This window comes from Nematolebias whitei, chromosome 4, assembly GCF_014905685.2.
Source record: "Nematolebias whitei isolate Nwh7 chromosome 4, NemWhi1, whole genome shotgun sequence".
Taxonomy (NCBI): Eukaryota; Metazoa; Chordata; class Actinopteri; order Cyprinodontiformes; family Rivulidae; genus Nematolebias; species Nematolebias whitei.
The window spans coordinates 32016028-32035837 of NC_056501.1; the positions used below are offsets into that span (position 1 = coordinate 32016028).

General features: G+C 40.7%; 1 protein-coding gene across 1 annotated transcript in view; it reads left to right on the forward strand.

Annotated features, from left to right (window-relative positions):
* Positions 1 to 19810, forward strand: part of tenm2a (teneurin transmembrane protein 2a) — a 272924-nt gene that overhangs the window by 140910 nt on the left and 112204 nt on the right. The window contains exon 5 of the mRNA XM_037675395.1: positions 13695 to 13901. Coding sequence (XP_037531323.1) covers positions 13695 to 13901 — 207 coding nt within the window. The remainder of the gene's footprint in view (positions 1 to 13694; positions 13902 to 19810) is intronic.

Here is a 19810-nt window from a genome sequence, read left to right on the forward strand (position 1 = left end):
GAGAGAGGAGTAAAGGAGGCCATCTTTGTGAAAAGAAACCGTCCATCGTTAAACAGGGGTGGAGGCCTCCGTGTTCAACTGTCCCCCTCTTACAATGCTGTGATTGCTAGTATCACTCAGCCCTCTGTGAATAGTAAACAGCCATCAGTGTGCTAATGATCCATTGTTAGGCTGATGGTCCTTCTTGAGCATGTGATCAGCTGGTTTTGGTTGTCAGCAGCAAACTGTTTGATCCACCCTGAGACGGTGCTATTTAAGAGACTGAGCTGAAAACAGCACCTCAGACTGAGGAAGTCTCTCGGATGAGAGACGAAACGTTTCTACATTTTTTGTTGATTTGCTTTGTTTTGTTTTTTTGAATGTCCAGAGGACCAGATTTAACTTTTTTAGATTTTTCTACCTGGATTATTGAGCATGCATCAGGATATTTTCTGTAGATACCATTATTCTTGCTAAATTTCTTAGTAAAGATGTACCTCAATGTGTAACTCTCAGTATGTTTTTGGGAATGATGCTCAGCTACTACCTCACCAAACTTTAGCTTGTTTTTTTTTGTTTGTTTTTTTGTAAAATGGACTGAAGTGTAGTGTTTTGTGTGTTTTAATGTCAGTTGGTTGTGGATGCAGACTGTGTGAACCAGGTGACTCAAAAAGTTAATCGGATACATATCAAATGATTATTCCCAGTGTTTCACTACAATCCATTCATATGTTGCTGACTGACAAACACACACGTGCAGGCACAGTTTTTAGGTCCCATGCCGTTCATAATAGTAGACCACAGTTTAAATTGTGAATATTCTTTCTTTTCATCTTTATTTTATTTATTTATTTATTTAAACTATATTTCCGCAGCAACTGTTGCACTTGGCAGCTGGTTCAGAGGCGCCCCGTTGTGAACATGAAGGTGTGCACCTCTATAAGATACATGGTTAAACTGTGTGCTTCTACTCGAGCTCTTTGTGTTTTGTTTTAAAAACACTTCATTTTATGAGCAATTCCATATGCATTTGATTCTTGATAACTATTTTTTCTGATGTTGGATGATTGCTTTGTTTTGGCCCATCTTTGTCTCGCTGCATTTCAAGAATTGTGGGCTGAGCAGAGAGATTTTCAACCCACCACAGAAAAGGGAAGCGGAGACAAAAGTATAATCAGGCAGTAAATGTAGGTTGTCTTCAGCTGAAGTAAACATGCAATTTAGTCTTCAATGACTAACATTTAAGAGTTTATCTCTGAATTTGTCTGAAAACGAGCAATAAGCTATTATTAATTCTTGCCTTGATATTTAACAGAAATGTTGTAGCATCTTCATAATTTTCTAGCCAATTTATCTACTTTTTAACTGTCCAAAACTTTTTTGTTTTTAAATCAGCATTAAATACATTTTCATAGAGGTATGTGTACAGACGTGTTTTGTGAAGAAGAATTCAAAATCTCTTCTTATCTGTGTACAAGTACAAATCAAATTATTTGTTGTGTCTCTTCTGCTCCTCTAAAAGTTTGCTTAAAGTTGAAATAATCATAAAGATGAGATACTGAGATCATAACTTTTGTTTTTCACTGTTAAGATCAAGTACAGTAGGATACTTGGTTTTAAAAGGACAATTTAGGGATATTTTTAAGTGTGTTTTTGTGGAGAGCTTATGAACATTTGATTTCGTATTTGTAGTAGTTGTGATTTTTCAAAAACTTGCTTAGGAGAAATAGAAGGTAATTTTAACCAGATAGATTAGCTAACGTCTTGTCTTACAACTGTAAAGACAAAGTGGACTGCTGCCTTTTCGTTGTATTTTATTTGTACTTGGAAGTCAACATTTCTACGTTCTAAGCAGAAAATATTCACTGGCGGCACCTCAAAGTCAAAATTTTGACTTGAAATGTTGGAGATTCCTGACCAGCCCATCCTTAAAAATCCAGTCTGGCAGAAAAAATGGTAATATGTTGCAGTAGTAAAGTTTTTGTTTTTTTTTGTTTTTTCATATCTGTCAGTTTTTGTATTGCTAGTAATGTGTTTGCCTGGTTACTGGCACAACAATTAACCAATTATTATTTTTTTATTTTTTTTACTTGCAACTGGAACACAATTGGGATGAATGTGACATTATTTTTATTCCCAGATCTGAGGTTGGTCTTCCAAGTTGGATGGAACGTAGCATTAAAACAATTCTAAGGTGTTTTACATGAAACTGGATTGGGAATTTGAAACTGTGACAGTCTCGTGACAGTATAAATATTCACGGACTTCTGTGTAAATAAATTTGCAATGCAAATGTGAATATGAACAAAAGGTCTTTAAAGGTTTGTATGAAACTCCGTGACATTTCTGAGATCGAAGCAGTTTCAAGCCATGGACTGTATCTCGCTGGTGTCATAACACTGACTATTTAAAAAAACACCAGGATTTTAGGTTAAAAATGGTTCTGCCAGAACTGCAGTTGTCTTTTTTTTTTTTTAATTTTCAATAAAACAGACAAACTTGTAAATAATGACAACTTTTTTTTTTTTTTTTAAGTTGCCGTTGCTCTCAGGTTTTGTGAAGATCAACACACAACATTTCACATTAATATTTTCTTGCTGATTTATGTTTGCCTTCGTCCTTTGCCACGATCAGATTGATTTATTAGTTGGCACAGAAAAACTTGGTTTAAACAGAAACCAGATGGGTTCAGGTTCTCCCAGTTACTTACACACACACATGCACACACTGGCACAGAGACCTATCTCGCCCCGATATCCCGCCCCACCCCCCCCCCCCCTCTGCAGAGCTCCATTATGGAGCTGTTCACAGGGAATAAAAGGTCGAGCAGATAGGTGCCTCTCCCTCTGCACCTTGGGTCGAGGGTCCTTCCGGTTTTATGTGTTTTCACGTGTAGTGTGCTTGTACGTGTCTGCATGCATGCGCACACACTATTAGCCAAGTGTGCTTGTTCATGGACTCGTGTGCACGTTTGTATTTATATTGTAGGAGGAGGCTATTTCATTTGATTGTTTTCAATGAGAGTCCAACGTGTAGAATCCATAACAATACCATCAATCCTCAGCAGCAGCAGCAACATGGATGTAATTTATATGGTAATGCAGCCTCCACGGTTGCCCTAAGTCACACAGTGGACATCTTAGACAGTAGACAGCATGGCTGTGCTGCAGCATCCTAATGCTCTGAACGGCAGCAAATACGACACAAACACATGTGCAGAAGTGTGCGACAGGGAGCCATGTTTCAATTAGAATATGCAGATAGATCCTAGAGTGGATTTGTACATCCAGGTGAAAAGGTTGAGTGTATAGCCTTGTGTCAGGTGAGGTTTGTCCTCATTTCTCCTATTTTTAAAATAAAAATGGCCTCTTGATTGAGGACAGAACTGAGGATGGACGTCTGACCCCGTGTTGAAATCTTAGCAGCTTCATTTAGTGAACCACCTCCTCAAACACACATATAAATGTGTCATCTTTGTGGAAATGTATTTGTTGATGTATTTATTATTTTATTAACTGTGTAGTATGGCTATGGAAGTAAGTAAGTAAAAAAAATTGCTAAACTGATTTAAATGGTTTGACGAACACCTGACATGTCCAGAAAGTGAGAAAAGGTTAATTTCACATGCATTTATGAGGAGATGTGGCACAACATACCGGTAGGTGAATCAGGCTGTCTAAATAAGCTGAAGAGGTGTAATTCACTGCCGCGTGGTTTCAAAGTCCAAATTTGTTTGATAGTCAGGCAATACACAGATAAAATCTTCTTTATTGCCTAAAGGTGGGTGATTATGTGACTGTGTGTGTGTTTGTGTGTTCATCTATTGGCAAAAATTCTCATGAACAGCCAAGAATAAGAATAATAAAAACAATAAAACTCTTGAAGAATATTCATAAGAGGTTTATCTATAAATCACTAACTTTTTGGAATCAATCTAGTTCAAGATCGCTGCCACAGATCATCAACTTGAGCAAAGACGGTTTACAGATATTGAGCTAAATTTGGTTTGATCGTAACAGAGTCATCCTCAACAGGTGGTTTGTGCACCAACAGACAATATTTTTGATTAAAACATATTTTATGAACTACTAAACATATTATTGAAACACTCATAAAGTAATCATTGGATGTACAGGTATGTAACTTCTGACTTCAACACAATTTAAGATGACCATCGGAGCTAATTGACCTATCAAGAAATGACTATAAGCCAATAAATTTTACAGATGTTGAGCTACATTCTGGTGTGGTAGTAGCTGAGAGTCATCTTAATCAAACGTTTCAAAGACTAACAAATCGTACGGGATCTTTTTTGAAACATTGATTCGAAGGCAGTCACTGGTTTACATTCCTTAACGGAACGATTTCTTTAACATTGATTTAATTTCATAATCTCAAAATATAGCTTGAACAAGATCAAACAACACAAATTATTTGTTTGTGTAATCATAATGAACGTTAAGGTACAAAATCCTTATTGTTGTTTTCTTTAAGCCCTGTATTGTTGTACATTTTTTCCATTAATAGTGTGTTTATTGATACAGGCTGAATGTCTTTGTGTGCAGTAAACATTTACATGACTCATAAGCAAAATAAGTCAATGAAAAGAAGCCAGTAATGCACTCAGTATTGAACAGCTCTCGTTTAACTGTGGGTTTTGTGGTTTGTCTTGTTTTTTTTTTTATTTTGGTTCTCATTCATGTAATGGCACGTTGAATAAATTATAAAACATTTTTCCTTTTCTACTGATTGTAGCTCATATTCATCCTGCACGCTTATCTTCATATAAATCCTTCACTTCTCATAAATCCCTAATCAGGATAATCACTGTGAGAAAAAAAAAATCACAGTAATGACACTTTGATTGTTGATATGTGCTGCTGATTATCCATGCTGCTGATCACATGCTGCTGATTATTTCATGTTGCTGTGCTCATTTGTACTCATCTGCTCACACAGACTCATGTTCGTGGTGCTGTTAGTCTGCATATTGGTTTTTTTGGCACTATTTGTCTTTAGCGTATTCTTAGTTTATATCTTAAATCCTTATTACTGTTTCTTCCATCCATCCATCCATTTTCTTTACCCGCTTATTCCATTTTGGGTCACGGGGGTCGCTGGTGCCCATGTCCAGCAATCACTGTGCAAGGGGCGGGGTACACCCTGGACGGGTCGCAAGTCCATCACAGGGCCACATAGAGACAAACGAGACAAACAACCATTCACTCTCTCACTCACACCTAGGGACAATTTAGAGTTACCAATCAGCCTAACATGCATGTTTTTGGTCAGTGGAAGGAAACCGGAGCACCCGGAGAAAACCCACGCATGCACGGAGAGAACATGCAAACTCCACCCAGAAGGCCCCTGGACCGGGGTTTGAACCAAGGACCTGCTCGCTGAGAGGCAGCAGCTCTACCAGTTGCGCCACCGTGCTGCCTATTACTGTTTCTTTTTACAATTTATATTTTTGCTCTTGTTGGATGGAACTGGGAACCTGTGTACACAATTTTGTTCCACCCCATGTACCACATGTGATGCAAATGATAATAAAACCCACTTGACTTGACTTGACTTCATATGACGAGCAAAGGATATTGTTGTGAGGTCACTAATCAGCCAAACCAGTAACTTTTAAACAGTCATGGTGTCATCTTTACTGGACATAAGTTTTGGTTCTTGACTTAAGGAAAAATAATGTAAAAAAACAGGGTAAATTAATGTACATATGTTGTTTAGAAGTGATGAGATTCTACAAAGAGGGGCTATTTACCCTATCTTGTTATGGGTTGATGGATTTACCTCGTTAACCACTGTAAATTGCACCAGACAACAGAAAAACCCTGCCCGTGCTCGGCTTTCAAGCTTCTTTTCCTAATCTATTTAGCCTCAACACTGTCTGCAGGATGTTCCATCCATGTTTGAATGGCAGCAAACAAAACTCATGACTGAGACAACAAAAGTCACAAAGGTTTCAGGGAAAGGGTGACAAGCCAAGATCACGTTGGCACTGATCTAAATTCATAAGGATTTACAATTAGTCCATTTTTATTCAGGAGGCCTAAAACAATCGTGAGAGCACTTCATCAGACAAAGAACCATTTTTGTTCTGCAGTGCATTTGGAAATGATGCTCATTTTGTTTTGGGTTTTAGTGCCGTACTTTGTGACTTTGTGTGTTCAGCTCTTACTCAAAGCCCAAAAGCGCTCCTTGCCAATCATGTTTGTTTTATTCTGTGTTCATTTTAAAATGAGCTGTTTCATGGTGGTCCCAAAGTAAATCATAAATCGTGTTCATTATTCAGGATCTCTGTATTGAATTATACATTTATGCCATAATCAAACGTCTATTCCATCTGGAAAATAAAAATTAATGTGTGTTTGGTGGTTATCATGGGGCTTCATTTATTGGCTTTAATACCTTCAACATGATGTGTTTTTACCGAGACTGCATAAGAAGCAGTTTATTATCAGGGAACTGGCTAATGTTAGTGATAATAGTTAAGATTGATAACTTTTCTTAATTTTATTTTTAAAAAACAAACTGACTGGCCTAACACTGACACATAAATTGCCCAGAGGTACTTACGTGTAATTAATATTGTCACATTTCATGGGCAAAAAGAAATTTGGTATTTCTAAATGACATTTAAATTATAATCCTCAAATATTTTTGAAAAGCTGGAAGGGGACATTTTTTTTCTGTTCCTCCTGGCAGGAAGGCGTTTTAGACATCAGCTCATGGCGAAAGAAAGAGAAACTGATTGAGCACGGACAGAGGAGACCTTTAGGCACGGGAAGAACCCAGACACTCTGTTACACATCAAACAAACAGCCTGCGATACAGTCTTCTCTTTGGGCTAGGAGAGCCCAACTTTATTAATTAAAACACATCTGTTAAATCATATTCTTGTTCTTTTCCTCTTTAGTCACTGTGTCACTCGTTCTTTGCAGCTGGTTACAGAGGGAAAGGAAAATGTTTAGAAGAGACATCGCAAGCACAAAGCCAAGGAGCTCAAAATAGTCCTAGATCCATTTGTTGCTCGCTTATAAAGGCAACAAGTGCACAAGATGCACGGTTTAACTAAATCTAAGATATTACGAAGCAATGAATAAGGGAGGAAGAAGAGGCATTGAGTAAAAACCAAAAAAGGCGGCGAAGGAGGAGAAACAGGAAAAGAAATTGAGATGGAAGAGACAGACTGCACTAAATAGAGAAAAGGGCTCATTGTGTCAGCAGCTGTCTAAATAGCCCCTAGTATACTGTCAGCCACAAACACACACACACACACACACACGTATGTGTACAGTTAGACTCGCACACGGTGACTGACAGCTCCCCCTCAGTCCAACATCTGTGATGACAGCAGCCATGGTAATGAGTCTCTCCATGTGCCAGCAAGGCTACGTCGCTTTCCTTTTCGCACTCTTCGAGCTCACGCGTCTATCATTCCACATCAGCCTCATCATGCTGGACTCCTTACCACCACCACACCCCCAGTTTTTTGTCTTTTTTTTCCATATAATTGTAAAAGCACATGTTGACTGAATGACTTTGAAGCACAAGCCACACGGATTGAGACTAAACAACAGTAATATCGGCAAATTTTGTGTGTTAGATATGATGTATTTTAAGAGTTTTTTTCCTGGAATTGCTATCCAGGTGTGCATCATGGAGAGGTGTGCGAGAAGCGAGGGATAAAAGGAGGGAGAGATGAAGAGATGATGAATGGCTCTCGTTAGAGGGGTAATTTGTTTCTCCTTGTCTGACTGGGCTCCAGCTGTCGCTCCATCCCTCGCTCCACTCCACTTTCCTCTCCTCGTCCTAACGCTCCTCACCTCCACCAGATGGGTGGACGGATGGACAGATTGCGGCAGGAGGGAAAAACAGACATTCAAAAAAGAGAAGAGGAGAGAACTTAGGGGAGTGTGCATTTCCGGGATGGGGGATGGCTTCAAGGAACGATGATAAATTGTACAAAAACTACAATGAGATGATTCAGTGAAGGCATGCGGAAACACAGCAACAGGCAGAGCGCGCACAGTTGCGCGACTTAAAGAAGCAAGTGTCTTCACACCAAACTAATCATGATTGTGTTTTGTTAGCTTTTCTTAACATTGTAGTCAAATTAACAAGGGACAGTAATGCTTTGAATACAGTGCTGCCGACTAGAATTTCCCCCCACGATACACTACTTTTTTCACACTAATCAACACTTGCGAGGGAACGACAGATTCACGGAGTGAGAGACGGGCACAGAGAGGACTGGATACAGATGGCCAGGGAGGCGGCTGAAGGATGGCAGTGAACAAATTGTCATGAGAACCTCGCAAGCTCATTGCCAAGTCTTTGTTCTAATAACACAAAGCAATTTTCACTGACCTTTCTAGAAATGTAGCGGGCAGAAATGACTGCGTTAAGGATGCCCCACAGCATAATTGCTAAGGAGATTAAAGTTCCCTTAATTGCTTTTGGCCAACTGGTGCAATTTTTCCTTTTTTGTAATTAAAGTGATTTAAAATATTAATAACCATGTTCACATACACATGAACTCATGCACACAAGTTCAGACTCACAAAGTTGTGATAAAGTCGCACAACAGCATTAAAATGGTCTTAAACACTAGCATTTTTCATCGCCCGTTGTCACCAATAGCCTCATTACAGGCCTTGTGAAATATACTAATCTTTTCACAACATCATTTCAAGAATGAGAGATCAACTTTTCCCTTTTTATACTTGTTCATGGCTTTCCCCTTTTATATCAGGTCAGTCTAGGATTAAGGGTGTTTCTTGTATCTCAGTGATTCTCCCAGAATCAGTTCATTGACTGAAACAGTTTGGATTAGGGAGATGAGGTCAAGAAACAAACTTGAAGTACGATTTTGTTTGTGTAGCCCAGGAAGAAAATAAATCATTATTAAAGGGTTTTAATTTATAATAGAGGAAGTGATTAAAATTGCAAAAGCAACTTTAGAGATACAGTTCATCAAGTGGTTCGACCATTGAGATTACACACCCGTCCCCAAGGAAGGCACAGCCAAAGTTGCTCAGGCAGAGTTGCACCAAAGCTAATTTAAGTTGTTTAGGACTGGGCTATAGAAGTGTTTTTGGTTTTAAGGTTAGGGTCTGTCATTTGAGGGGTCTTGGATGGTAATGGAATAGTGGTGGTTTGCTAGTTCCTAATATTGAACCTGTTGGGTTTTTGCCAAGTTTTCTCGTGATTATCTTCCCTCCTTAAGGTGTGGTATGGAGACTGAAGGAAGGCCCTCACGACTTGAAATCAAGTCAGAACTTGAGTATGTTTTTCTCACTTGTGTTTGAAGATGCATAGATGTAACAGGAGATGCTTGCATCTTTCTCCTATTTGAGATGCACGGCTTCAGATGCAATGTAGTACAACATTCAGGTGGGTGCATGTATTTGCTGGTAATAAGTGGCCACTGGTCACTGAGCCAGGTTGAGTTAGTTAACTGTTTAATAAGTTTGGCGTTAGAGTAAGTTGTCAAGCCAGTGGGTCTTAGGTTTGTTAACGGATTTTTAGGTAAAAGTTGTAAAAAAAAAACAAAAAAAAAACTATTACAGTAGGTATCCAGGAGAGTAGAAAGAGGTAATCTGCAGATTAAGATCTGCAGGGTAAATTATCAGAGGATTACATTAAGTTTAGTGTTAGCATTAGTAGGGTTAAGGCACAGACAGGGTTAGGATGTTTTTTTTGTATCTCGGTGGTTCCACCTGAACAAATTCAGTGACTGCGATAGTTTGAAGTATGGAGTCAAAGGGAAAACATGGGCCCACATGTCACTCAAGATGAGTCAAATTGTTTATCTAGGGTTAATGTCTCCTCCCATCCAGTTTATACCATCATCTATTGCTTTTTTTTCCCCATTTCTTTATCGGCAATAGGTTTGTCTGCTTGTATCATCTGGGTTGTCCTCTGTTTTGTCGCTATTTTCTTTTCTTCTCTCTTTTAAATGTATTTTGTCTCTATTCTTCCTGAGACCTTAATGTCTCTCCCGCCTCCCCATTTGTCTCTCACCGTCCCTCCCTTCTCATCTCGTTTTCCCTCCGTCAGCGGCAGTGTTTGCTTTGCCACTGTTTATCCATTTTTCTCTGTTAGCTTTGTGATGAGATTGACCGTATGGACACATGGAGGAAGGCACGCGCACATACCTGAACAGCAGACTAGGCTGCCGTCTCTCTGGGGTGCAGTTAACGTGGGGCTACGGATCGATCCGAGCTCTGGTTTCCATGATGCAAAGCTCCAAGGTGGAGCAGCTAGGGCAGCAGGACGAGGGGTATCAGTCGACGTCTGATTCTGTCCAATACTTTTCTACAAAGCAGCGAGGACACCCAGAGTCAGACATGTATATATTAATGATTTATGTGTTTCATTTTGATGCAGCAGGAGTGGGCGACTTAGCCAACAGATACACCCGACTGTTTTGTGCCTTAACTGATATCTGCATTGATTTTTCCCCCCTCCCTCAATCATGTGTTGTTTCCCTGGTGTGAGTAGAATTGCACAGTCACCTAAAGAAGTCCCTCCATCTTTTATTGCATTTTTTGCTGATTTTGACTGCTGCCAATACTGAGCAAAGCATGCTGATTGCTGTCTAATAAAAATCATACCATATTCTCATCAGGCATCAATTAAAAAGAGGGTTGTACACACATTTTCATTGGTCGTTTCCTTTTCTTCAACACTGTCATTCTTTTCTTCCTTTCTTCTTGATTTGTTGCTAATCATTTTTGTTTCATACAAAAAGAAAAAAAAAGAGAAATAGCAAACTAAGCTTCTGAAAGTTTGCACAGAATAACTATTTTCAATTGAGTAAGTTGCCAAACTTGTCTTTGATCCAAAAACGAAAAAATTCAATCCATTGTTTTTCTTTGCTTTTTCCGAGGTTCTGTCAAATCAGGTCTCTCTTGTAAATGAGTCCTCGAGGCTCAATGGGATTTACTTGTCTAAATAAAGGTTGAATGAAAAATGGAGGTAGTAACATGTTTAGGAGGTAAACCTAGACATCCCTCTCCCCAGCTGCACTTTTTAGCTCCTCATAGAGGATCCAGGGAATTGCCTGGAGTGTACTAGATAATTTGTCCAACAAGTTCTGGGTCAGCCTTACAGTCTCCTTCAAATGGGACTTGCACTAAAATTTCTAGAGGAAGAGCATTCCAAACTCTAACAAAGTTAAATCAGGTCCTCTGGGTGGTTTCTTTGAAACTGTCTAAATTTTCTTTATTTAAAGAAACCATCCAGAGGACCTGACTTAACTTTGTTGCATTTTTCTACCTGGATTGTTGAGCACGATTCAAGAAACATTCAAAAGGTTTCTAAACATAACCACTTCAGCTGACTCCATTCAACATAGAAGGATCAGTAACTCTATGCTTAGCTCTCTCTAGATAAGGGGGCTCTTCACTTCATCTCTGATGGTGCTTTGCCACTGTCTCAGCTCTCCTCGGCTCCACATGACACCGCACCAGTTAAGGGCCTTCCCACTGTCAGAATCCACCCCACTCACCCCGGTATCTGGGACCACCTTGTTCTTGGTTCCAAGCGGGCTGCTCCGAGGGGGTGATTTTGATGTGAGCAGACGGCTGCCATTGATTGGCCAGCGGAGATAGTTTTGCAGTAGTTTTGCAGCTCAGCAAAACTGCCAACTATATTTGAACCTCTACTTCCTCATCGTGTTGATGGACAGCGCCACAAGAAATGAGCGCATTTACCGAGATATCAGAGATGATAGTGCAGTGTGGCTACACCCGGAAATATAGATAAGCTAATGAAATTGAAGTCAGATTGTAGGACAATTAAGGAACAAGTTGCATTGACAATCCCACACACAGAGCAGGGAAACAGGTCAGTCTCCACTGTAGAGGCGTCACCTACACCTGAGAAGAACCAAGAAAAGGATAGCCAAGTGTAGCTGCATTAACCAATGGCAAAGCGGCATAAGTCTGATCTTGGCCACACTATGAAGGATCCTTTCAACAGATTTTATGTGGGCTGGTTCTTTTGGTCATGATCCCCCACGGTCATGATAGCTCATGACCATAGATGAGGGTTAGACCATAGACAAACCAAAAAATTGAGAGCTTCAGCTGTTAGCCAAACTTTATCTTCACCCCGACAGCATACAGCAATGCCACCATTACTGCAGGCATTCCCCAATCCATTGGTTCATCTGCTCTTCCATTCTACTATCACTCATAAACATGACATGACTCCCAGAAAATTGAACGTCTCAACTAATTAGTAAATAAGTGTAAAGAAGACATTACAGGCACCTCAGGCTGTAATTTCATGTGTAAAATTGGGAGAAAATAAGGGTTTGAATATCTTTGGTTGTCATCTAATTAGTAGCCATAATAACCTGAGTCCTTCGGTGGATTAACTGGACTCAGTGGCCTCATTCTTACTCTTATTGTTGATTGATTAAGCTGCAAATATGGCAGCGATAATTATTCTATTTTTTGAGCCGTCTCTAAATAGAATTTATTAGATTTGTCTTTGTCCTTGATTTCAAACCTTTGGAGAGTAGAGTGAATTGTCTCTATCCGTCTCTTTATATCTCTCTGGTGTATGGGACAGCCTGATTGTGTCCACGCATCCCATGGCTCCGACTATTTCAAGACTTGACTGTTAACTTTCTTTTGTTTCACTCATGTAGAGGACAATCAAACAATGAATGTAGGTCCTCTCCCAACCATTTGTGTTAGTGGAACTATGTGACATTTGATTTAGGAAACATTTATAACTCTTCTGGCAAATGAAATTTTAAATTTGTTAGCGATAAGACATACTCGCGCTCTTTCCTAACAACTGATTTATGCCTATGACATGTAGCTAACGGTCATGATATGAGTGTAGGTTTATGACTCATTTATATAAAGAAAGAAAGAAAAATCTTTGGGGATCCAGTTTAATCCTACAATATTGGCTGCTTTTCAAGAAGAAATTACATTCTTTTTGATTTATGTTGATTTAACAGCAGTTATCTCACATTTTTATATGATGAGCTTAAAAATTTAATTAATTTGATAATAATAATTGTGGAAAAACATGAAAACTGGGATAAAATCTGTCTCTCCTAAGTGCATCTTAGTTCAAAAATGAGAAATAGATTAGATGTCCGTTTGTCACGTTTTAATGCATTTAGAAGATTTTACACTTTTGAACCACCTTCAGACACATTTAGGATCTGTATCCAGTCTGCTTTATTTGACTGCACTCACCTCTCGAAAAAAACAACATGTATTTACTAACTGAATCTCTGAATGAATCTATGAGGTTCAGTCTACGGTGCAGTTCATTTTCAGTGTTGCAGATTTTCGTCTCCTTTAAATCCTTCCATCGGAAAGATCACTTTTATAATCATTTTGGAAAAATAATTATTTGAATAATTGAATCCTCAAAATGTATGGTTTTAAGAGAATTTGTTTATGGCAAGTTTTCCATAAAATCTCTCATCTTCACTCAACTGTGCTACAATGTTGATTTATAAACTTGAACAGATACTACAGTTTAGATTTATTTAAAGTCTGAAAGTTAGGTGAACTGGCCTTTTAAGAGATTCTAACTTTTCATACGTCCGTGGTTTTCATGCCTCATTAAGCTTCTTTGAGCCAACCTCTGTCACTGTCAGTTATCTGTTTGTGTCTAACATCCCTTTCTGTCCCTTTTCTCTTTCTGCACCTTCCATCCTCCAGGTCGCCCACTCCCTCCAAACTCCTCCTCCACCCTGCTCCCACCATCACTCCCGTCCTCCTCGTCAGCCCCCCACCACCCATCCCCTGGTCCGTCTCCACTCATTAGGGAATGCCAGGTGCCCCTGCTTGAGAAAAACTCCACCCACTCTCACCTGGAGCCCCACCGAGATGACTCATACTTGCTCCGAGGTCAGCCCTCCTCCACAGGTAAGAAGCAAATGCTCCAGTTTGACCATCATATCATCATATATGTATGTGTATATATATATATATATATATACAAAGTATATATGATCTGTCCTTGTGTCATTGCATTACCTCATCATGTGTCCATTTCCTTATCTCATATTAAGGGTTCTGTCAAGTTGTTGCTTTTCTTTTGACTTCCTTAGCGGGATTCGCTCCAACAAGCAAACTTCGTACAAAAGATTTGGTAATTCTTTTAATGCCGGATACCCTTTCAGATGCAACCTGGCCTCAAACCCATAGCCTCAGTATTACAAGACTGCAGCACTGACCGCCAAGCTACTGTGGCACCCAGAATGAATCAGTAAAATGCCAAACTGATTTTGTCTATTATTGGATATCACATCTTGTTCTGATCTGATCGCTGCTGAAAGGAGAACAAACTGTCTGCGTTTCCCAGACAGAACTGCAGCTCTAATAGTTGCAGAGAGTCCTTGGCTTTGGGCAGCCATTAAAATATGTGCATGTCTGTTAGCAAAAAATCTCATGAACCACTGAATATATTTGAATAAAACTTTGATGAAGTAATCATATGATTTACATTTACATCTGATAAGTTTTTGAACCCAAGCCAATTCAAAATGGCCATATCCAATTGATCTTTGGAAACAGAAGAATATCAATTTTTTTCTGTCACTTTTGCAGCTATTGACAAAAGATTTAGCATAGTAGTAGCTGAAAGTCATTCAAAATGCATGCTCTAAAAGTGAGAGTTTGTGATATCATATAATTGTGATTAATATCAAATGATTTGACCTTTAACGGGGCTCAACAATTAAACAGACAGTAGTTGGCTTTTTAATGCATTACATTGCAAATGTCATCTTGTCACCTTTTTAAGCTATAGACACCAAAAAACAATGATGCAAGTAAAGGCAACCTCTACTCTGTCGCATGCTGACGACAGTGAGCTGATGCGCTTGTTCTTATTTTGCATGTGACATTAATAATCCAGCAGAAAGTGAAAGGTAAGGGGATGATGAATTTTTGGTGCCAGCGGGAGAATTAGTGTTGCAAAGACAAACTAGTTCCAGCTCCGCGCTTTTACTTTCATCACCGGGCTCTGTCTTGGTGGTTGTTTCAGGCCCCGTGTGCTCATATCAGCAGTTCACAACTCCTTCTTCCCCAGAAACACGCACACAAACATCGGTGGTGATGAGTTTGTTCATCAATCTACATGTTTCTCCTCAACAGTAACGGGCCAACTTTCGGCGCTATTCTACCTCCCATTCCCGCTCTTTCTCTATTTCCCCGCTCCTCGGCGCATCTGCACTTGTAATCAGCAGATATATTTAGCAGCGGCCTGATGGGAGGGAGAGGGGTGGGCAGAGAAGTCCTAATGTGATTTTTGGTGGAATACAATCTATTGTTAATGGCGTTAGGCTCTCCTTTGATCCAGTATAAATCTTCATTAGGGAAGGCCCGGGTCCCAGGTTCAAGAGCAACGTGATTAGGAGGCTTTTAAAATGACGTTACATCAGCCTTCTAATTGGTTTACTGTTTGCTGGGGCAACATCAATCATTAGCCCAGTAACCGCACAGCAAATAAATTCACTCTGCCACTGACACCCTAATGGCAGAAGCTGGCAAAGAAGGGAGAGTGAGGCTTACAGGCCCATTCTCTTTTCCTCTCATTCTTGTTCGCATACGCCCACACTTTACTGTTCCAGGGGCTTCTTTCAGTCTCTGCCGAGCATGTACACACATCGTGCAAGAGCGACGAGCGGGGGGTAAAAGGAAAAAACTTGCAAAGAGGCAACAAAAACTAAACAAGATACACAGCTAGGTAAATGGGAGCAGAGATTGAGAAAGTCAAACTTTGACTTTGAAGGTGTTTAATGAGAGACTTAGCATGACAAAAATTAATCAAAAACAGGAGAAAGAGAGAAACGAGAGCATCCAAAAACACCCCAGTAAAAATAGATGGGAAAAGTGACTGCAAAAAGGGGATAGAAATCGCTAAAGGAGCAGAGGAAAGGAAGAGTAAAAAGGGGTATACTGATGAGCTTAGAACGTGAAAGAAAGCCGTTGGATGGAAGGAGAAAAAGACACTAAGATAAAATTGCAAATTGCTGTGTTTCCCAGACAGTACTGCAGATCTAATGGGTGCAGAGAGAGTCCTTGGCTTTGGGCATCCATTAAAATCAACTTAAATGTGTTTAGAGTGGCAGCCTGGCACTGCATCAGCATAGCCTGGCATGTCAAAAGGCACAGAAATGGCTGGGAGCTGGGGGGGAAGAGCCCACCTGCAAACATCAACAGCCTCTGCATGTGCCGTGAAAGTGCACGCCTACCTAAATGTGTGTGTTTGCAGTTGTCATGTAGAGAGCGGGATGCTGGGCAGGAAATGAGCCTTACCAAGCCAGGCAGAAACTGACCGTGGCGAGATAATCCTCAGGAAGCTGCATGCTGTTTGTATATGTGTGTCGGTGTAGTGTGTGTTCTTCTAAAGTAGACCACCATTACCTAAGCTAACAGGTGGATAGACGTGACTTGTGTTCCCAGTGAAGCATGTCAGGTAAATGCGAAGGAGACATTGTTGCTGGGGATTGGCAGAGAATTGGTCTGCAAATGTTTACGTGGGAATACTGTCTGGCTCGGAGCACCTGTCTGGGAACGCTTCCGTCAGAACACCGGCGGGGTGGTGGACGGGCGGGCAGGCGGGGGGAAGCTGCAACGGCTAAATGAAGCATAGCAGATCACTCCTGGAAAGAGCTAGCGTTAGCACTGTCTCTGCCCATTCATTATGCATGGGGGACACTAAGCTATTTTTAACTCAAGCCTCTTCTAAAGTGGCTAGCTATCGGCTGCCACTTTAGAGGGGAAGCCACCTCAAGTCGCTGCAGAAACAATAAATGTTTAATGGCTTTGTTGAAACAAATCTGCAGCAAACAAAGGCAAAACAAAGACCCCATTGCTCCATCCTTGCTAATGGTATTCTTCCTAATGGTATTCTTCCTAATGGTGCTTATGTAAAGGTGACATTTGTGTAACGGTGGGCTGATTGGTGCACGTGCGGATGTGCATGCGTTTGTGAGTTTGTGTGTGGGCGTGGGTGAAATGCAGGCATGCATTTCTGCTCATGGAGTGTTTGTTTTTGGCTGAATTTGATGACTCTTCTCTAACGGATTATTGCCTCCTAATTAGACAGAGATGACTAGCCAGGCAGAGGCGCTGTGTGTGTGTGTGTGGGTGTGTGTGTGTGTGTGTGTGTGTGCATTTGTCTTCAACTTTTTTATTGTGCCTGTATGTTACTATGAACTCATTTGAATGGGGAAAAAAACCAGTAAGAATTTAAGCCCCTTTGTCAGCATGTATGCAGTTCTGGATTTTCACCTCAAGCTCTCCTTCTGTGCTCAAACCCTCCGAGCTCTGAGAAGAATGACAAATGAGGAGCGTGTGTCATTCTGAGACAGAGGACATGGGAAGAGAGAGCACTTGGGAATACACCTTTAAAACACGGAGTGCATAGCAAATAGCAAGGAGAGAATGTGTGCGGAAAATGACGAACGCAGGTGCTGCTGCTTTTATTTTATTTATTTATTTGTTGTTTTTTTAGAAAATGTAAAAAATGAAGAGATGGAGAGAAAGAAGAGAGAGGGATGGGGTAGAGACAAGGGGTGAGGGATGGGAGCAGAACTCTGCAATGATCCCCTTTTCACTGCTGAATGGGCATTTTTGTGCCATGCACACACACACACACACACACACACACACACATCCTGCCCTGTGACTTTTCTCTGTTAACCACAGAAAATGTCAATAAACAGTTTGCTCATCCACGGCTGCAAAACAAACTGCCTTGGTTGGTTTCTGCTGCCAACTTGCCACATGCACGTGCACACACGTGCACAGGCAAACAGTGGGAGATTAATATGGTGTGGCAAGCCTCTGCCTTATGCATGTGTGTGTGCAGTGTGTCTTACAGGGAAGCAGGTTAGCAGACAGGCTAATGCTCCTCTGCTGAGAGAGGCTCCGTTGAATTGGCGAGCATAATAGACTTCCAGGGATTAGCCCGAGCCAAAACCCGCCAGCTTACAGCTACGGTCCCCTCTTCTCCAGTCGCAGGAGACCTTGGGCAGAATAAAGTGGGTCAGGCTTCAGCAGCCGTCGGAAGGGCTCTTTTGCTTCCCAACATAAAGGGTGACAACAAAATAGAGAGCTGCTGAGAAAATCTTTCTCGTGATCGGTGTTTACTGACACTAGAGAGAAGACAGAAAGGAGGAAAAGATAAACTAGAATAAAACAGGATCTGCTTGGCTGCTCACTAATTGCTCAATTTCCAAGCTGCATATTTGGTCTTTTATCAAACTGGGTTCCTGGTGTTCCTATTAGTCTGCCTGCAACTTGAACTCTATCACTCCATCAATTCATCTGACGGAGTCCCGTATCTTAATTTATTGGACCTATTTACTTGTCCTCAAACTGCGCTTCGCATCTGCTCCCGAGCTTTGTCAGATTTGTATTTCCGTGGCCAAAACAAGCTGCATTTTTATTCAGGGCCTGTCGACATGTACTGTAAGAAAAAAGTGCCTTGGACACAGGCCTCGCTCCTCGGGCAATAGCACTTCTCAACATATTTGTGTTTCCTCTAGCAAGCTTCAGGGTTTGTTTTATGGATTTAAAGTCCACATAAGAATAAGTTTCTCTGGCATCAATTTCATCAGCTTTTTTGTTTTTTTATAGATTTTAGCCTCTACTAAACATTTTAACAAGATACTTTTAGCCTAAAAATCACTTACTGTTATATTAATGTATGCTGAACAACAAGCCAGTGTTTTGATTAAGGTTAGAGAAAATCAAAATAAATGTAAAGCCAGTAGCTCCATATATCACTATGGTCACCGCACACCTGTCACATCTGTCCCTCCCTGACAGTATCGTTGAAAAGTCTGACAGATGGAAGTACACGTTAGAAACTATGCATCAAACAAAAAAGTCATTGTGCAAACACTATGGTTATACTGGTATGTAAAAAAAATTACCAAACCATAAGTGGCAGAAACATCTGGTCATCACAGTTGTCCATTTTAATGCATATTTTTTAGCAGAATCAATAATAATAAATATCTTCAACGGTGGCACGGTGGTGCAGTTGGTAGAGCTGTTGCCTCTCAGCAAGAAAGTTACTTGATCAAATCCCAGTCGGCGACCGTTCTGGGTGGAGTTCGCATGTTCTCTTCATGCATGAGTGGGTTTTCTGGGCCTGAATGCAGCATAACATGCATGTTTTTGTTCTGTGGGAGAAACCGGAGTGCCCGGAGAAATCCCACGCAAGCACGAGAAGAACATGCAAACTCCACACAGAAAGAACCCAGGTCCAACTGGGGATTGAACCCAGGACCTTCTTGCTGTGAGGCAACAGTGCTAAGCACTGAGCCGTCATGCCACGAAACCAGGTACTCTGGTTTCCTCCCACAGACCAACATGTTAGGCTGATTGTCCTGATGCATGCTCAATAATCCAGGTAGAAAAATCCAAGAAAGTTCAATCTGGTCCTCTGGACATTCAAAAAAACAAAAAACAAAACAAAGCAAAAAAAAATGTAGAAACGTTTCGTCTCTCATCCAAGAGACTTCCTCAGTCTGAGCTGCTGTTTTCAGCTCAGTCTCTTAAATAGCACCTTCTCAGAGTGGATCAGCCAGTTTTGCTGCTGACAACCAAAACCAGCTGATCACATGCTCAAGAAGGACCATCAGCCTAACAATGGATCATTAGCACACTGATGGCTGTGTACTATTCACAGAGGGTTGAGTGATACCAGCAATCACAGCATTGTAAGAGGGGGACAATTGAACCCGGAGGCCTCCACCCCTGTTTAATGATGGACGGTTTCTTTTCACAAAGATGGCCTCCTTTACTCCTCTCTC